The sequence below is a fragment of the Oreochromis niloticus genome, linkage group LG5, assembly GCF_001858045.2.
Source record: "Oreochromis niloticus isolate F11D_XX linkage group LG5, O_niloticus_UMD_NMBU, whole genome shotgun sequence".
Taxonomy (NCBI): Eukaryota; Metazoa; Chordata; class Actinopteri; order Cichliformes; family Cichlidae; genus Oreochromis; species Oreochromis niloticus.
In genome coordinates, this window is record NC_031970.2 from 8,517,270 (window position 1) to 8,537,037 (window position 19,768).

Below are 19,768 nucleotides of genomic sequence, written 5' to 3' on the forward strand. Positions count from 1 at the left end.
AACGTTTCCACCATGTTCCCCAATGTCTAAACACAACACCCTTTTCTAAAGCTACATAAACACAACCAAACCTTCCCACTGCAAAACTCAAACTTTCACACCAAAAGAGCAGCTCGAAGCCTTCAAAAATGTAAACACCATACACATCATTACACACTACAGCAAAACAATTGAAAACACAATGCTCAAGTTGTGAGAAGGTTCTTTGTTCCATAACTGCCAATGCATATTTCTAGAAACCATACAGTAACGGATCGTCGTAGATCTCTGCAGAGGATTAGGCATTTAGATTTGTGAGTTCCATATGAAGAGTATAAATCTATCGAAAATCCTGCATGTACGTACACTACTGTAACACAACTCAATGCAAAAACAGAATCTATTGCACACAACAGTACTCTTGAAAACATGATCAGGGTGTGAGGTTTTTTTATTTACTTTATTCAGACCACAATCACTGTGCGGCATCATGTCGCTGAGCTGCTTCGGGCCACATCACCTCATCCACATCGCAGGCTATATTGCAGGCGTAGGCAACCTTTCTGATGGCGAGTGCCATTTAAAATTTCCTCAGAAGTCAGTGTGCCATATGATTGCATTAGCAATAAATTTAATAACGCTCTATATGAACAGTTACACATTATATAGAACCACTTTATAGAATTATATTTGTTTGCAAATGTTGGCAGCTATCAGCGAATAGTTATCAGCTATTTTGAAACAAAAAAAAGACACTTTTTATTCATAACAAGAACTCCATAACAGCAAATGAACTGTACAACAGAAAATACAAATGCTATTTATGGTCTCCTCACAACAATGATAAGAAAAATAAACTGGGCCAATATGGTATGTTTGTTAATACAGAGACACACATGTTAATGTGATCTCTGGTCTCCCACTCAGAGACACAGGTCTCCGAGTGTCCAGCACTCAGACGGCTACCTGAGGACACTCATGTGAGAGAAAATCTGTTCACACAGATATGTAGAGCCAAATACTGTCAATAAGGCCTCTGCAATGTTCTGAAGACAGTTAAACTTGTCAGGTAGTGATGTCCAGCAGGTGAAAATGCAAGCGCCATGAACATGCACAGCTGTGGATTCCAGCTGCTTCGATGTCGCATTAACTGGCATTAACTCAGCCAGTTAATGCGAGACAAATCCAGCTGCTCATTAAAGATTTCTGGTTTGATCAGAAAAGAAAACATTGGTCCATACACCTGAAAGTCCCAAAAATACATTGTGTCTCAAGTCTATGGATGCATTTTGACTAAAGACCGGCCCCCCAGATATTAAAGCCATAAAGCCTTTGAATGAAAACAAACGCTGTTGTGACAGTGATGTACACTGTCTTGTTGGTAAATGTATGATTTCTATTCATTTTACGTCAGATAAAAACATTGGTTGTAAGCTTCAGATAATTATTTAATAACAGCCAGACATTTTAAATGAGAATAAGAAAGTATTTCTTTGTGCCCCCCTTTCCCTGTTAATGCCCTACCTGGCCCCCCTGGCAAAACTTTGCTAGACCCGCCCCTGCACAGTTACCAGCTGTCAGCTACATAGAAAAGGATCCTAGTGTTATTTGTCTCTCAGAAACAGTTCATAACTTCCCTTCAACTCATTCATGTCACCTAAAAGGTAAACCTGTTTCTCCATCACCTGTTCAGCTCTGATGATTCAGTAAGGACATCTCCTGGTTTCATCTTCATGTTTCCTTCTCACCAGATATACAAACCGATATCATGACCAGCAGCTTTTACAGCTGTGGCTCCAGAAAACCTCGGCTGATACTAGAAATTAATATTAAATAAATTCTAACAACAGCTGACCAAGCTTAAACGTGCTGCTGTTGTTTAGTGCGACATCCGGCAGTTTCCTCTTTCTGGCGTAAAGTGAGCGATAAACAAACAAGAGAGAAAAGCTGATCAGCTGATCATTGATCAGTTTCATGATTGAAGTAGCAACAGGAGAGAGACGGGAGAGAATGAGAGGAGAAGAAGATGCAGCTGTGCAGCAAAGACACAGAATAACTCCAGCTTTCTGTCTTTTTCCATCCTGGCTGAAGTACAGGACAAACTGTGTTCCTTCTCAGCTCAACACGAAACACGTAATAATTTCTCTGAATGCGGGACGATTCCGTTTGTACCGGACGGTTGGCAACTCTACTAACTAACCTTATGAATAAAATAAAGTTCACTATTGTTATAACCTCAGGATAAAGATGCTCGGAAACTCAGGTGCCAATTTAAGGACGTTTACTGACCACTTTTCAAACAACCACGACTAGTCGCAACACATACAGGAAACTGTTCCACACAAAACATTCCGGCAGGGAGAACCCTGAAAAACCTCTGAAGGTTCCGGGGTGCAACGCCCCCAAACATACATTAACAACAACACTGTCTATAACACTTCCCTCCCCTTAAGCAAAAACCCACAACATAGCAATTATGCATAAGTACGGAAAGAGAGGGAGAATTCACACCACATTATTTTAACAATTCAGTCTATCAGGGGGCTTCTGCTGCCTCTTTGACCTTCTCAGTCCTGCTGCTGGGTTCTCCAGGCTAGGAGCCTGCTGAGCTCCTGTGGCCGGGTTCGGCTCAGGTGACTTAGATTGCTCCACCAGCCCTTCTGGTGATACTGAAGAACCAATCCCGATCTCAGGGGCTGCTGACACGACTTCCCCTTCGGGTGAACCACTCTGAGGCCCCACAATGTCCACAGCCCCGTTTCCACCATGTGCGTGCAAACCACTCTGAGCCCTCTTCCCAGCTCCGTCCATGCGGGCTCTCACATGATCCTTGTGCCTGCGAACTCGTCTGCCATCCAACAACTCCACCACAAAAGATACTGGTCCCGAACTGTGGTGAATGATGCCAGGCAGCCACTGTGAACCACCTGTAAAGTTTTTGATATACACACAGTCTCCATGCTTGAAAACACAGCTTCTGGCATGTAGATCATGTCTCACCTTCTGCCCACTTTGTGACTGGGTGACTCTGGCTCCCACATCTGGGCGAAGAAGATCCAGATGAGATCTGGGCTTCCTCCCCATCAGCAACTCCGCTGGGGACAAGCCTGTGGTGGTATGAGGCGTGATGTGATACTGAAACAGGAAACGGCAGAGCCTCTTTTCTATTGAAAGACCTGGCATTTTTTTCAGACCGTCTTTCAGTGTCTCCACGGCGCGCTCCGCTAAGCCATTGGAGGCAGGGTGGTAGGGTGCAGTGCGGATATGTCAGATCCCATTTCTCTCCATAAATTCTTGGAAAACCCCACTTGTGAACGTGGGCCCATTGTCCGTGACCACTGCCTCAGGTAATCCATGTGTTGCAAAGATTCTCCGGAGTGTGTCTGTGATGACTGGGGCTGTGATGGTTGGCGTTATGTGATCTTGAACACTGAGCTCCTGCTGATGCTTGGCATACGGTTTGAGCTGATCCTGCTCCACTGTTGCTGGCCAGCCCTGCAGCAGCCACTGTTTAACCTGAGATAACTCTGGATCCCGTTCAGTCCATGCTTTGATGTTTTTAGCACAGACCGGAGAGTTCGCCAGCCTGTCCAGCAAAAACACAGTTTCTGGGGGCATATTCGACTGGTCGGGGACCTCCGGGAGGGGGAGGCGGCTGAAAGCATCTGCATTCGCATTCTCAGGTCCCGCCTTATAAACAATGCGATACTGGTATGCCGACAGTGTTAATGCCCAGCGCTGAACCCGGGCTGAAGCCATGGGTGGGATGCCTTTTGTTTCACTAAAGAGACTCAGGAGGGGCTTATGGTCTGTAACAACAGTAAATGGGCGGCCATACAGGTACTGATGAAATCGTTTCACAGCAAAAACTATTGCTAAGCCTTCCTTCTCAAGCTGTGAATAGCCCTTTTCTGCTGCTGTGAGCATGCGTGACGCATATCCGACCGGTTTCTCTTCCCCCTCTTCCATGCGATGTGAAAGAACAGCTCCTATGCCATACAGGGAGGCATCACAGGACAGGACCACCTCCTTCTCCGGATCAAAATGCACCAGGAGCGGTGCCGACTGTAACAGTTCTTTTACCCGTCTGAAGGCCTTCTCCTGTGCTTGGGACCACCTCCACTGACTGTCTTTGTGCAGTAGCCCATACAGGGGAGCAAGCATGCTGGAGAGGTCAGGCAAAAACTTCCCATAATAGTTCACTAAGCCCAAGAATGATCTTAGTTCAGCTACATTCTTTGGACTCGGGGCTTCCTTTACTGCCCTCACTTTCTCTTCCAGCGGGGATAGGCCCTTAGCAGAGATGCGATGACCCAGGTATGTCACGCTAGGGGCTTGGAAAACACACTTACTGCGCTTCAAACGCAACCCAGCTTCTGAGAGCTTCTTCAACACCTGCTCAAGGTTACGCAGATGCTCCTCTTCTGTTTTACCTGTAACTAAAATGTCATCCAAGTACACAGCAACACCAGGAATGTTTTGCAGAAGATTGTCCATGGTGCGCTGAAAGATAGCCGGACTGGATGCAACGCCAAACACCAGGCGGTTGTACTTGAACAGCCCCTTGTGTGTGTTTATTGTCACATATTTTTTTGATTCCTCATCCAGCAGCAACTGCTGGTAAGCATGACTCATATCCAACTTTGTGAATGTCTGACCACCTGCCAGTGTGGCAAACAGGTCATCCACTCGAGGCAGAGGGTAGGCGTCGAGCTGAGAGGCTTGGTTTACTGTCAGTTTGTAATCACCGCATATACGCACCCCTCCGTCCTCCTTCAACACTGGTACAATCGGGGCTGCCCAGTCCGAGAACTCTATTGGCTCAATGACCCCTATCTGTTGTAGTCTCTCCAACTCCGCTTCCACCTTGGCCTTCATGGCGTATGGTACAGTGCATGGTTTGAAAAAGCGTGGCCGGGCAAAAGGATCCACACACAGCTTCACAGTGGTGCCCTGGAGAGTGCCCAATTCATTCTTGAACACATCTGCATACCTTCCCAGTAATTCTGCTATTACAGTAACATACCTGATTTCCCTCCAGTTCAGGCGGATTTTCTGCAGAAGGTCACGACCCAGCAGACTAGGCCCCTCCCCTTTCACCACCATTAGTGTTGCTGCAGCTTCTTGACCCTGATATGCTGCATGCACCTCTATGGCACCAAGCAGGGGAATGCATTCACCCGTGTACTGTCTCAGGCTTATCTCAGTCGCTTGGAGAGCTGGTGCCCCGCCCGAGTGCCACAAGCTGTAGTAGGTGGCTTGGCTGATCACGGAAGCTGAGGCCCCTGTATCCACCTCCATTTGTAGCTCCTTCCCATTTACCTGGATAGTGGCATAGATGGGCTCCGCATGGCACTTATTAAAGCCAACTAGATTAAACATGTTGAAAACACACTCATCCTCCTCAGGCGCCATGCTCTGCAAGTGATGTGTGTTTAGTTTGTGTTTTGTCTTCCATTCCTTCTTTGATTTCTCCTTAGTGCCCCTGCATTTCTTGGCTAAGTGCCCCTTTTTCTTGCAGTTATGGCAGGTACTGTCTTTGAAAACACAGTCCTTGGCAAAGTGTGCTCCCCCACACCTGTAACACTCCAAAAGCTCCCTCGGTTTGCCCCTCACACTCTGAGATACATGATGCACCTCAGTTGAGTGCATATTGTTGTTAGCTTTCCGAATGTCTTTAGTGTTATTAGCTGCCGTTTCTATTGCCTGAGCAATTTCCAAAGCTTTCTTAAAGTCCAGTGTGGGCTCCCCTAACAACCGACGCTGCATGCCATCATCATTTATACCACACACCAGCCTGTCGCGGAGCATGTCATCCAGCACGCCTCCAAACTCACAGTGCTCCGATAGCTGTCTCAGCTCCGTCACATACGCAGCCACCGAAACTCCCGGCTTGTGTGAATGAGTGTGGAATTTGAACCGCTGAACAATCACGGAGGGTTTCGGGCAGTGATGATTTTGCACCAACGTCACCAGTTCTTTGAAACTGAAGTCCCCGGGTTTCCTAGGCGTCGTCAGGTTGCGTATCAACTTGTAGGTCCTCGCTCCACACGCACTGAGAAGAACTGACCTTTTTTTTCCTTCGTCCGAAATGTCGTTTGCCAAGAAAAAGTGTTCCAGCCTCTCGACATATTCAATCCAGTCGCCGTCTCCCTCGGCGAACTCCGTGAGCGATCCGATCGTAGCCATAGATGCGAAGTGGTAGTCCGACGGCAAAATCCGTAGCAAAAACTCAAAACTGTACGTGTTCGGCTTTTATCCTCGTCGCCAAAAAGGTGTTATAACCTCAGGATAAAGATGCTCGGAAACTCAGGTGCCAATTTAAGGACGTTTACTGACCACTTTTCAAACAACCACGGCTAGTCGCAACACATACAGGAAACTGTTCCACACAAAACATTCCGGCAGGGAGAACCCTGAAAAACCTCTGAAGGTTCCGGGGTGCAACGCCCCCAAACATACATTAACAACAACACTGTCTATAACAACTATCAATAAAATCATAGCACCCGCCCAGCAGTATATAAACTCCGTCATGCTAGCTAGCACGCAGTACGAGTTATTGTAACTGACTGTAAAAAGTCAGCATAACTAAAATAAACTCCACCTAAACTTGGTTTATATCTGACCCAGATAGACTGCAGGTCATAACTTCTTACCTTAAGTTTAGTTCACCTGACGCTCCGACCGGCGGCTGCCTCGGGTCTCTCCTCCTCCTGCCTCCCCTTCCCTCATCCACCTGCTGGCCTCCACCACTTGTTAATTTTACTGAATCTGTGGAAGCTCCGCCATGGCCAACACCAAACAACTGAGTTATTTTTACACACCGACCAGCGTCTGGCCAATCCACCACCAAAAAAAAAAAATAAAAATCAAAAATCATCGGGCCACCGGGCAAATGCCAGGTATGCCCGATGGCCAGTCCAGCTATGGTCGTGCGTGCCATCAGTTAACCCCGTTGGCACGCGTGCCTAGGGTTGCCGACCCCTGCTATATTGTCTCTTGCCAGGCACCGCGGGAAAAACGCCCTGGAATGGCGAATCCATCCTTGGAAGGCCTCCGCTGGGATGTCAACACAGGCCAGCTCCATTGCCCTTAGGAGGTTCTCTCTTGTGTATGGTTGTCTGTCATAAACCTTCCATCTCCACGATGAGAAGAACTCCTCTATAGAGTTCAGGAAAGGGGAGGAGGGTGGCAGACAGACGTTTAAAAAGTGGTCACTGTTGGTGGTGAACCACTCTCTGATTTGGTTTGTTCTGTGGAAGCGGACATTGTCCCAAATGATCACATAAATGTGACGTGGGGGCCCAGGATGGTGTTGTTGGCGGTCCAGGAGGATGTCTTTTAGCTCCTCTAGGAAGGTGAGGAGACGTTGGGTATTGTAAGACCTAAGGACAGCATGCCGGTGAACAAGCCCCTCCGAACCCATGGCCGCACAAAGGGTAATATTACCCCCCCTCCCCCCCTTTGGCCAGGGACCTCAGTGATGGCTCTTTGGCCAATGATGTTACGGCCTCTTTGCCTTCGTTTCTGCAGGTTGAAGCCAGCCTCATCCAGGAAGAGGTACTCATGAGCTCTGGCCATCGCGTCCAACTGTAATATCCTCTGTGAGAATGTGAACGTGCACAGGTGTTCAGAACAACAGTCAATCAGGTAGCACGGTATTGTCCAGAAGTAATGTAGGCCACTGAGCAACACAGTATGTCCACTAACTGTACTGTGAACATGGATGTATACTTACTTGCACATACTCGTAACGTAGGTCTTTGTGTTGCACAGAGTTGCGCTCAAAGGGAACCCTATACACACAATAATAACATGGACTGAACCACCACTCACAACCACTAGCACTTTATATAGCCTCTGTAGAAATTATCCACATATCTCACTTATCTTAACTGCACTACTGTGTAGTTCTGTGTAAATAGTCATTCTGTACATACGATAATTTTTAATCCTACAACTGTTCATAACTTGCATAGTTCACATTTCTGTATAACTGTATGTCTCATATTTCTGTATAGTTTTTTATTTCATATTCTGTATAGTTTTTTCATATTTATATCCAGTTCATAGCCTGTACATAGCTTGTACTCACTACAGCCTGTACATACTTATAGTTATAGAATATTCATAACATTGTCACGATCCTGGGTCCTTTTGACCCAGCGTTTTGTGTTTTCTACTAGTGTCATTTTGGGTCTGTTCTTCCTCCGGTTTAGTGTTGTTCTGTTCTGCCGTCTACTCCTGTGTTAAGTCCGCGTTTGCTAGTCTGTGTCTTTGTGTGTATGTGTTTCCTGTTTTATTGTGACGGTCTGTGTCTTATCTCAGTGTGTTCAGTTTACTCTTCCCCTGTCTCGTCAGGTCTGATTACTCCCAGCTGCGCCCTCCTTTTGTGTCTCATTCCCTCGTTATCCTTCGGTGTATTTAAACCTCGTGTCTGCCTCTGTTAGTTGCTGTTTCGTCTGTGTTGTTCCCCTAGATGTCCCTGCGTCTCTCCATATGTGTTTCCTCGGACCTCCCTGCATCTTCGTTTCTGGTTTGCTTTGTTAGTTTTCCCAGTTTAGGTTACCTGTTAGTGTCACTCGCCATTTCTGTTTATTTGCCTTTCTGTTAATAAATTCTTACCTGCACTTGAGCTGCTGCTGCCCGGTCCTAATTAACTTCCACACGGCTTGCACCCGCAAACCGTGACAAACATACTTCATACCGTGTACATTATAACATACCATAATAGACCCATTTCTGTAATATACTTACATATTTATATTATTGCTAATATATATTGTAATATATCTATATCATGGCTAAAGCACTTCTGGATGGATGCAAACTGCATTTCGTTGCCCTGTACCTGTGACATGTGGAATGACAGTAAAGTTGAATTCTATTCTATTCTATAGACCTGTTTCATCCGCGTCTTTTGGCGCCGGAGAACTCGGTCTATTGTGGCCAAGCTGACATCGTCAATGCTCTCAAAGTTGACATTATCGGCAATGACTTTGTCTCTGATCTCCCGGAGTCTGATGAGGTTGTTCCCACGAACCATATCCACAATGAGAGTTTCTTGTGCCGCTGTGAATACGGCAACCCTCCCACCTCTATGTGGCATTCTTTCAACTCTAAAGAAAGAAACGTGTTGTCAATTGACATGTGTTACAATACAGTCACAACTGATTTGAAACCAATAGCCTACTTTCACAGGTTTGTAAAACTGTATTGTGACAAAGAAAGCAATAGAGTACAATACCTGTTGTGTTGTCTGAATGCCCTGATAATGGTGGCCACGGTGAACCTACTCAGGTTTGGACGGACTCTTAGTCCTGCTTCAGCCATTGTCATGCCATGGACAATGACATGGTCAATGACTGTTGCTCGCATCTCGTCCGTAATGATGGTGCGAGGTTGTCTTGCTCTCCCTCCTGGACCTTCTCCTCTCCCATTTTGGCCTCCTCCTCTTCCTCGTTGGCCTGCTCCTCTTCCTCCTCTCATTTGGACTCCTCTTCCTCGTTGGCCTGCTCCTCTTCTTCCAGGGCCAGCTCCTTTCCCTTCTCTGCATCGAACTCCTCTTCCCCTGACTCTGCCTTCATCCATTGTGTTTGTTTGGAATCTTCAGCAGACTGTGCACTCTGAACTTGCTTTTATACATCTGGTCACAGCATTAGCAACATGTGTCTTCAATTTTGAGTTGTTGTGTGTAATGAATGACGCCAGGTGTGTTCATTATGTTCAAATATTGCTGACTGTGGCAAGCATGTTGCATCACATGAGCTTTCATTTGAGAATATGAGCAGAGTTCTTTTGCAACTTGTGTTTTGGCAAGGGAAGATGTGTTTAGATTTATGACAACGGAGGATTGTGTTCTGTGAATTGTGTCTTCATGTGACATGTGTTTATGATATTGGTAAATGATGGCTAGATTTAGTAAATGTGTTTAGACAACTGGTCATTTGGTTTAGATGACTGGCTTTTGTGTCTTAGCATTTGAGAAAAACTGTAATTGACTTCCGCAGGAGATACTATTATTTTCCTTTCTATTCTGACAAATGACAAATCAAGTCACATTTTAAAATGCTGGAAGCTTTAATGCACAACATCTACAGCAGTCAGTGAGTTTCAAATGACTGCGATTACCCATGAACTGCTGTGCACTAGCTCATCTGTTATTGTTTCATATTCTGCATCATAGCCAATCACAACATATTTTTAAACGGCATATTAGCAAATGTACTGTATTTACTTTCCAGCACTGTTGCTGGTGCACATATATTTTAAACATCTAATACTTCCTTGTAGAAAAGGAAGTGAATGCTGTACAATATCAGAAATAAATTATTTTCAGCAAAGGAGCTTCAGTGTTACTCAGGTCAGTAGCGCCCTCTGCTGCTCACATCCATATCCACAGTACAGATTTGGGTACAACATACTGAATTTAGATTTGTGATTTCATTTTCAAGATTATCAGTCTTAAAAATCTTCATTTCATAAGCAGATTAAAGATTTATTAAGATTTGTACATACTTTGTATTATGTGCTTACAATATGTTGTGTGTACTGTATCTCAGTTTAGACATTTTAAAATGTTTCTCCAAATCTTGGTAATTAGTAGAAAAACATTTAGACATTATACATCAGACCTTATCTCTCACATAATAAGAATTATGAATTTTCAAACACTATTTGTTGCAACTACTAACGCCTGCGGGCGTATACGGAGATTTTGAAAGATTTAAAAGATTTTTTTCATTTTCTTTTTTTTCTTTAATTAAATAAAAAAAAACATAATACATTAAAACAGTTAAAAGTGGTCAGTACAACTGATTATGTGAAATCATCACTGAAAAGTACACAATGTAAGGATTAACTGTTAGCGAATCATGGTGTAGTGGGAGGAAACCAGAAAGTTTTTAGTAACAACATCTTGTTCCTTACATTCATATCTGTTCATAGTGCTTGGTCCTAAAGTGTACATTAAATTTGGCATTTTTTCACACCTAAACCAAAGCGTTTTGGTTACAGTCAGGTTTAACCATTGCCAAATATTAAACCACTGTTAAAGAAGAACAAAGCATAAAAACAACACATTGCTGATGAGGGTTACTTTAGTTTTACAAGTATTTTTCCATCCTTTTCATTGTGACCCTGGCCAGTGAAAAGACCCAAAAAACAGCTTGTGATTTGATATGAGACTGGACATGGTTAAACCCCACTTTGCTGTACAGTGCCACAGCTGCCAATTGGGTGGAGGTAGTCTCCAGCACCACCTTGGAGAAGCCTTGTTCTTTACAGAAGTCAACCGCGGTCTGAGTCAACCTAAAGCCGAGGCCCATCCGTCTATACTGTGGGGAAATGATCATTCTGAACATTTCTCCATACTTTTCTGTCCCACTGTGTTTAGCTACCACAGCCACCATACCAACAACCTGTGCTCTCGCTCCAACTCTGGCCTCAGCCACCCAGAAACAGTCATCAGGTCTGCTGAGGAAGTTCCCAGGGATGTCCTGCATGTCGGTGCGAAGTTTATCCCTGACGTAGCTGGTATATACTTCATGACAGCAGTAGTAGATGAGACCTACCCAAGCTGCTGGGAACAGCACAGCCCCAAACAATGAGCCAAGGAGATAACCAACAACACACAGAGTCGGGGTGATAGCGAGGTAAAGGCGACTGGTCATGACGTTATAGAAACATGGACGAATATGCTCCAAGGTGCCAGTACTGAAGAGGGTGAGCACTGTGTCCTTGTCTGCAGGACTGTACCGGCGGATCACCAGCTGCATGATGAAAGTAACTACAAGGAAAATCATAAAACAGTGAGAAATACTGTTGTTATTTGCACTAAATCACTAAGCATATTTTTTTTTACTTTGTTTCCTTTTTTGTAATTTAATTTGATTTTATTAAGTCTGTTTATGTGTAGCACTGTTTATGGTTGTGTCTAACATAACATTTAGCTGCCATAACAAAGGAATTTCCAGATCTTATTACCCTCAAGATATTACAAATTATCTTGAGGCAATTGTTGCTGGTTAAAAAACAAAAAAGAGACTATATGAGTTCCTGTGTAATAAATTTGTCTGCTAGCCAGATTACAATGGCATAATTACCTCTGCTTTATGTTAGTGAACTTGTAGAGGTTGATCCTTCACGGGGAAGAGCACACACAATGAAGAAGTGCAGCAACACCATGAATCAGCTCAACTTCTATACTGGTTAATAAAACACAGCTTGACTCTGAAAGCACTTATAATACTTAGATGAGGTGATTAGGTTCAAAGTCCAGCTGTAAAAGCAAGCAGCAGCAGCCAAAGCGGATATACAGCAGGTAACAAAAGCAGAGACTCGAAGGCTCCATTTTTACCTGTTCATGTTTCTACAGTAGAATCATGTGGAGATCGCTTTAAAGTCTCTTTGGGCTTGTTTTTATATTTGCTTTGTGTTCATATGTAAACTAACAGAGGGCTATAGAGGGTGTCGGTGTGTAGGACTGTAGTCTGAGTTGAAAACTGATGAGTTTTGTGAGAAAGCATGACATCAGTTTTTTGGGGGGCGAAGTTTGGAAGAGTTTTATATATTGTATAACTCGCTTTTGAAAAGGGGCACATAGCAGGCTGAATAACAACAACTCACTTTCGTCAATAAGCTAATATGGAACCGCATCATACTATATCACTGTCATCAGATGGGGACAATGCAAAACAAACATAGCCTACATTTTACCTGATGGGGTACAATGTTGCTGTTGAGGGTTTGCTGCTGCTCCTGCTGCTGATAGTGCTGGAGGGCAGGGTTGTGTTGATCTGAGACTGTAGTCATTACAAAGTCCATAGGAGAGACGGTAGCTGATTAAAGAAGTTAAATTTGGCTAAAAGCAAACCAAAAAGGATTATATATTTATCATATTGTGTAAATTAAAGAATTAAAGAAAATAATTGAAGTGCTTACCGTTTGTGTCAGAAGAGAGTTTTAAATAAAGAAACATATTATTTTCTTTCCACATTGCAAAGTTATCGCATCGTAACAGTATGATTGGTCAGTTTCAATATTATTACAGGGCCAACATTATTATGTGTATGATGATGCTTGAAATACACCAACACAGAGATATGAGGAACAACAGCAGGGTTGGCTCCATGGCTTTTCTCTGTTTCTAATATAAACAGTATCAGTGTCTCATCTTTGGCTTCCTTCTGCACATCTTAGCATCCTTCTATTAATACAATCAAACAAGCAGAAGTAATGTCTGAACTACAGTACTTCTTGAATTACAGTTTTTTCTGAACGCTTAAACCCTAACTGTGATTCTTATAGCACAATTTCTAAAACTATTAATACTTATAGCAAAACCACTCACTGAGTTTGCAAAACTAAAAGCACAAACACTGCTTTGCACTCAGTTTGCCATTTTGTAACACACACTTTGCAAACCTGTAGCTACAATCTACTGCACAGCACTTTTTTTGTGGAACTGTAAACACAACTCACTGCTTTACACTCAATTTCCAAATGATCAACGCACTCCTAGCAAAACTATACACAGTTATGGCCATTATTTACACTATTTTATCAACTGTCTGGCACACTGTCACATGTGAAAACTGTTTTAGATAATTAGTTCACTTTGCAATCAGCCTAAGCACTATAAATAAGCAACAGGTAAGCTGTCTGTGTGGAGTACAATGGAGGGAGCAGGAAGAGTGAGAAGAGTGAGAATTAGAGGAGGCCGAGGAAGAGGACGTGGAGGTGAAGGAGTAGGACGAAGAGGACGACAAGGACAAGGAGGTGAAGTTAGAGGAAGAGGACAAGTAGGAGCAAGAGGAGGACAAGGAGGTGGAAGAGGAAGGGTAAGAAGAGTAAGAAATAGAATTACTGATGACATCAGAGCTACAATAGTGGACCATGTAATCAACCATGGAATGACCCTGAGGGAAGCTGGCCAACGGGTTCAGCCTAACTTGAGCCACTACACTGTAGCAAGCATCATAAGGACATTTCGAAATGAGAATCGGTTAGTACAGTCACTTTGCACTAACATTTGCAGCACTGCCATATGCTAATGAGAGTGCTAATGAGTAAAAATACTGAAATTGTTACTTTACAGAATTGCTAGATGACCAGATGCTGGGGGCAGAGGAAGAATGTTCACTGCGGACCAAGAAACCCATATAGTCAATATGGTGATTGGAAATAATTCCATAAGGCTACGCGAAATTCAGCAGCGCGTAACTGAGGATGACACCACCTTCCAAAACATACAAAATGTGAGCATTTCTGTATTAGGTCGTGTACTTGCCCGCAACAGAATCCGAATGAAACAAATCTACAGAGTACCTTTTGAAAGAAACAGTGAACGTGTAAAACAGCTGCGATACGACTATGTGCAGGTAAGCTATAGTATCATTGGTACTGAATCTGGAAGTGCATACTGTAGTGCTGTGCATGTGCCTGCTGTGCTGAATTTGTTTTGCCTTGTCTAGAGAGTGATGGAGCTAGAGGCAGATGGGTCATGAGCAGTTTTTTGTGGCTGAGGCTGGTTTTCACCTCACTAAGACAAGGAGACGTGGCAGGAACATTATTGGGCACCGTGCCATAATCAATGTCCCAGGACAACGTGGTGGTAACATAACTATGTTTGCAGCTATAAGTCAAAATGGTGTTGTTCACCATCATGCAGCCCTGGGCCCATATAACACTGCACACATTATTACATTCCTGGACGCCTTACATGACATGCTCACTAATGTTAAGAGAGAGCAGACCAGATACGTCATCATATGGGACAATGTTAGTTTCCATAGGGCTGCTTTGGTCCGCAACTGCTTTACAGATCACCCACTCTTCACTGTACTCAACCTCCCCCCATACTCTCCATTCTTGAATCCAATTGAAGAGTTCTTCTTTGCCTGGCATTGGAAGGTCTATGACTGTCATCCCCATCAACGCATAGCCCTTTTACAGGCAATAGAGGAGGCATGTGGGGATATTGACCAGGCATCATGTCAGGCCTGAATATGCCATTCCAGAAGATATTTTCCTCGGTGCCTTGGACTAGAGGACATTGCATGTGATGTAGACGAAATTTTGTGGCAGGACCCAGAGAGACGACACGATGTAGACTGATTTCTTTCTTTTCCTCAGTGAAATTACTATTTTGTTTTGACTTGGAAATAAACACCACATTGCTTTGATGTGTGTGAATAAACACCAGTACTTGACGTTTGGATCCCTCTATGTTTACGGACCTATGACAAAAGTATGACCTCAAATTGACATAGCCTACCTTGTGCAGAGAGAAAGCAAAAGCCGGATGTGTTTTTTATTCATACCATCAGTGTGTAGTTGGTGCATTGTGTGCCTTTTAATGTGATGGCTTGTGTTAACTGTTTGATACGAAAATACCATTTTGACGAAGGTTTGGAGAGTTAAGCAAGATTTATTAGCTTTTACAAGAAAACTACAATGTTTTGCTAGTTTGGTGAAGGGTTTTCTTATTTGTGTGTAGAGGTTTGCAAAAATTGCCAATAGTTACAAAAAATGTGCTTAAGCCATCAGAAAAAACTGTAACAACAGAGGGATTTCCTTATTCTGGGTAAATATATTATGTTAGTGATAAAAACAAACTTATGAGAAAACTAATGCTATGAAACCAAAATCAGGGTGAGGTTATAACCTACACTGCAGTCAGACACTAGGGGGCAATAGAGAGGGGGTTTTGTTTTGGTTTGTTTTTGCTGTCATTGCTGTCTTTGCAAACCAAATGTGGGGCAAATATGTTGGTATGGGACACATTGTTCATAGGATTTTTAGCATGTGGAGGAAATATTTAATTTAAATCAACCTTCCCAGGTTCTTTGTTAAATAAACACAGTGACCATAAAAAGGTGAAGTTCAGTAGCTATAAAAATGTTATTTCAGTTTATGATTTGTCTAGACTTCCTTTAGGTTACAGACTGACTGGGAGGTTACATCAGGTTACAAATGAATGTTTTCTTCTTTTTGAACTTTGCTTTTTGACTGTTATTCGTCAAACTGACTGACCTTCCGTGTACAACCACTAAATTGAATTACTTAAATTTGTTGGATACTTTGATTTTATGCTGTCTCAGGTCCACTTTTTGTTCAACACTGATAAAATCCAAATCAAATGAATAATTTATTCAGATTTTATTTATTATAAGGAAATGTATTTTCAGAACAGAACTTTTCAGGTTACAGCCTTTACTGCTTTATTTGACTTTTGGTTTAACACAGAAAAGAATTTAAGGGGGAAAAACTCTAAATGGAATTGCTTTTAAAAATCATATTACACATTTTTACATTTAATTTCTGTTTTACAAAAGGCTTTTATGTTTGTTTGTTTTTTTCAAGTTTACCTTATTCAAAATTTAATGTCACACAGTGGTCTCTCACCATGACAGTATTTTGTCTTTGCACGAGACTGTTAGTTATTTCTGGACTGGTTTATTTAGGTTTATTTCCTGAGTGTGTTATTTCTATATGCTTCTGAGTTTGCTTAGTTCTCTGGTCCATGTTTAGTTTAGGCAGTTCTTATTTTATCCACATGTTTTCTTCTCTCTCTCTCTCTCTCTCTCTCTCTCTCTCTCTCTCTCTCTCTCTCTCTCTCTCTCTCTCTTGCCTCTGTCTGTCTCAGTGTTAGTGATTTCCTGTTTAATTGTAACAATTACTTGTCTTGTGCATTATGTTCATTTTTGCTTCCCCTGTCTCGTTAGCCAGACTCAGGTGCGGATCCCCTGGCTGTCTAGCTAAGTTCTTATTCAGGTAATATGACAGCATAGTTTTAAAATAATCTTATTTTAATGTCACAAATGTTCTTCAATAAGTTGGTTGTTGTCATAGACTGATGTTAACACTCATACCATGGCTGGAGGCTGCTTCTCCTGTCACTTCTTTATCCCAAGAGGGTGATTCTGTTCATCTAGACGTAGCGTTTTCAGTGGGAGAAACGTTTCGTCACTCATCCAAGTGACTTCTTTAATCTCAGCTGACTGCAGGTTTCCCCAACTTTATAAAGAGTACATTTGCATAATGACTAAATCTACCCCACTGAATGAACAATGGCTTGTGTGGTCAGTTCCTTGATGATTAATATGCAAATTGTCATGACTATTGATCAACAGCCACTGATCAAGCCCATTGATCAAGACCAATGATCATGAGTACAATTCAGAGAGAGTTGGGAAATGGCCGCAATCACAGCATTGTAAGATGGTGCCCTTAGGCCCCCTCCTCGATTCAGAGATGGCCTTTCCCTTTTCACGTAAATGGCCTCCTTGACTCCACACTCAAACCAGCGTTCCTCCCTGTCCAGGATGTGTACATCCTTATCATTGAAAGAGTGTCCACCTGGCCTGTTGAAGTCAATAGAGTGTGAAGTCCTGGCCTAACTAGTCAGGTCTTCTGTGTTGTGCCTGCCACTTCACCAGAGTTTGTTTGGTTTGCCCAAACATGTATAAATCATGACAATCCTCGTGGCACTTAACAAGGTGCACTATATTACTCTGTTTGTGTCAGGGGACCTGATCTTCGGGGTAGATCCATTTTTAGCCCACGGTGTTTAGAAAAAATGTGTCTCAACCGTTTCAATACTTCTGACACATAAGGGATCAGGCAGCAGTTGTCCTTCTCTCCTAGATCGGCTGAAGCTTTCTTTAGGCACCATCCCTGCTTTGACAAATGTCCAGCTGTGATAAACACATTTACTCAGTAGTGATGAGAATTCCGTCTCTTTTTAGAGAACCGGCTCTTTTGGCTCACTAAAAAGAGCCAGATCTTTCGGCTCCTAAGTGGTTCTTCAGGTTGTTTTGTTGCTTTTATTAATTTATTATCAACAACAATATAAAATTATGCACAAAATGAATTACTAATGTAAAAAAAACCCGTGTTTTTTATTTATATATGTTTATTATAGAAATATACTTTTATTTATTCACTTTTTATTCTTTTTTTATTTATTCACGGCAGCACAGTGGCACAGTGGTTAGCGCTGCTGCCTTACAGCAAGAAGGTCCTGAGTTTAATTCAACCATCAGGCCAGGGTCTTTCTGTGTGGAGTTTGCATGTTTTCCCTGTGTTTGCGTGGGTTCTCCCTGGGTACTCCGGCTTCCTCCCACGGTCCAAAGACATGCAGTTACTGGGGTTAGGTTAACTGAAAACACTAAATTGGCCATGGGAGTGAATGTGAGTGCGATTGGTTGTCTATGTGTTAGCCCTGCGACAGACTGGCGACCTGTCCAGGGTGTACCCTGCCTCTCGCCCTAAGACAGCTGGGATAGGCTCCAGCGCTCCCCGCGACTCTGAAAGGAGATATGGATGGATGGATTTATTTATTCATTGGATGGATGGATTTATTTATTTGTTCCACATAAAATGTAAAAACTAAATTATAAAACACAAAAAACAACTATTTACAATTCAACTTTTAACTATTTAAACTTTCAGCTTTTTCATTTTAAAGAAATTTAAAGTGAAACAATACAAAACACTGCAAACCAAATTGAAATGCTTCCAGATTTTGCTTCTTTTCTTGGTGTCACTCATTTTCTTGACTATAGCTTTCTAATGTGTCGATGTTGTCTCTTGTTGTTGCCCCTGGCTCTCTTTCTCTGTCTCCCTCCTGCTCTGTTCATGTGCTACTGCTGCTGTGAGTGTAACTACCACCCCTCCCCCCTCTGCTCAGCGCAAACACAAAGCACAAACACATATTGACCAATCACGTGCGGCGTGAAGTGAAAAAAAATGAGAGAGAGAGAGGGTGAGAGAAAGGGAAAAAAAACACGATTCCCAATAAGGAGCGGGCTTCTGTCGTTCACTTCAAAGAGCCTCTAAGAGCCGTTTAGGTCACAACCGACCCATCACTATTACCCAGGGCCTTTGTGATGTGATGTTCTTCTGCTTCTCTGGCTTCTGTTTCTGTGGGGATGGTGTTTGTTCTATGTTGTAATGTCCTGAAGACACCCAGTTTGTGCTCCAGTGGATGATGAGAGTCAAACCTGATACTGATCCGTATGCGTAGGTTTACGGTACAGCTTTCAAATGTCTCCCATTACTGATGGAAATCTCAGTAATGGGAGACAGGCTACCCTGCCACTTTTCATATCCTCCCTGGTGAATTTAATGTTTTGGCTTACCAAGTTAATGTGATCCATGAATTGTGGTATGTCCAGAGATTTGATTTTAACCCAGGTGTCATCCACATACCTGAACCAATGACTTGGTGGTCTTCCAGAGCCCTCTTCTCCACTTCTTCCATGTACAAATTGGCCACAATGGGTGAAAGTGGAGAACCCATGAAACACCCATGTTCCAGCCTGTAGTCCTGACCCTTGTCTGTGAATTTCTGGACGCGGTGTTCAGAGCTGCCTACCAACGGGTTGAGGATCAAAGCCAGAAACTTTGAGATGTTATAGGTGACTGAGTTGATGATGCAGACAATTGTTCTTAAAGGTACACCCTGTTTATGTATCTTTGGTCAACCATACAGACTTGGTGTAGAGTCCCATGGGTATAGCCTGTGGTATGAAGTCCAGTCAATAGCATTGTCTTGTTCTAACTGCTTCAGACAATCTATCACCCTCTTCCTGTAACCACTTCCTAGGTCTTGTTTCAGGGGCTCATAAGTATTTTTGTCTCTGAGCAGTGACACAATATTTCTCATGATGGTCTTTCTGGTTTAGCAAAACCGTGCACCAACTCTTGTCTGCTGGAAGGATGATAATGTTCCTGTGATTACTAAGTGATGTGAGTTCCTTCCTCCCCTCCATGTTTTTTT

General features: G+C 43.0%; 1 protein-coding gene, 1 long non-coding RNA gene and 1 pseudogene across 2 annotated transcripts; 1 reads left to right on the forward strand and 2 right to left on the reverse strand.

The window, feature by feature from the left end:
* Window positions 1-11,650, reverse strand: part of LOC100691304 (N-acetyltransferase 8-like) — a 167,942-nt pseudogene extending 156,292 nt beyond the window's left edge.
* On the reverse strand, window positions 10,847-12,217 carry LOC100693555 (N-acetyltransferase 8-like). The gene is made up of 2 exons (XM_005458384.4): window positions 12,087-12,217; window positions 10,847-11,770 (listed from the first exon to the last, which is right to left on the reverse strand). The coding sequence occupies exon 2, from the start codon at window positions 11,757-11,759 to the stop codon at window positions 11,088-11,090; it is 672 nt and encodes a 223-aa protein (XP_005458441.1). The 5' UTR covers window positions 11,760-11,770; window positions 12,087-12,217; the 3' UTR covers window positions 10,847-11,087.
* Window positions 12,218-12,257: 40 nt separating this feature from the next.
* Window positions 12,258-14,781, forward strand: LOC106098856 (uncharacterized). The gene is made up of 3 exons (XR_003220066.1): window positions 12,258-12,304; window positions 14,081-14,363; window positions 14,457-14,781. It is a non-coding gene; the product is annotated as an uncharacterized LOC106098856 (long non-coding RNA).
* The last annotated feature ends 4,987 nt before the right edge of the window (window positions 14,782-19,768 follow it).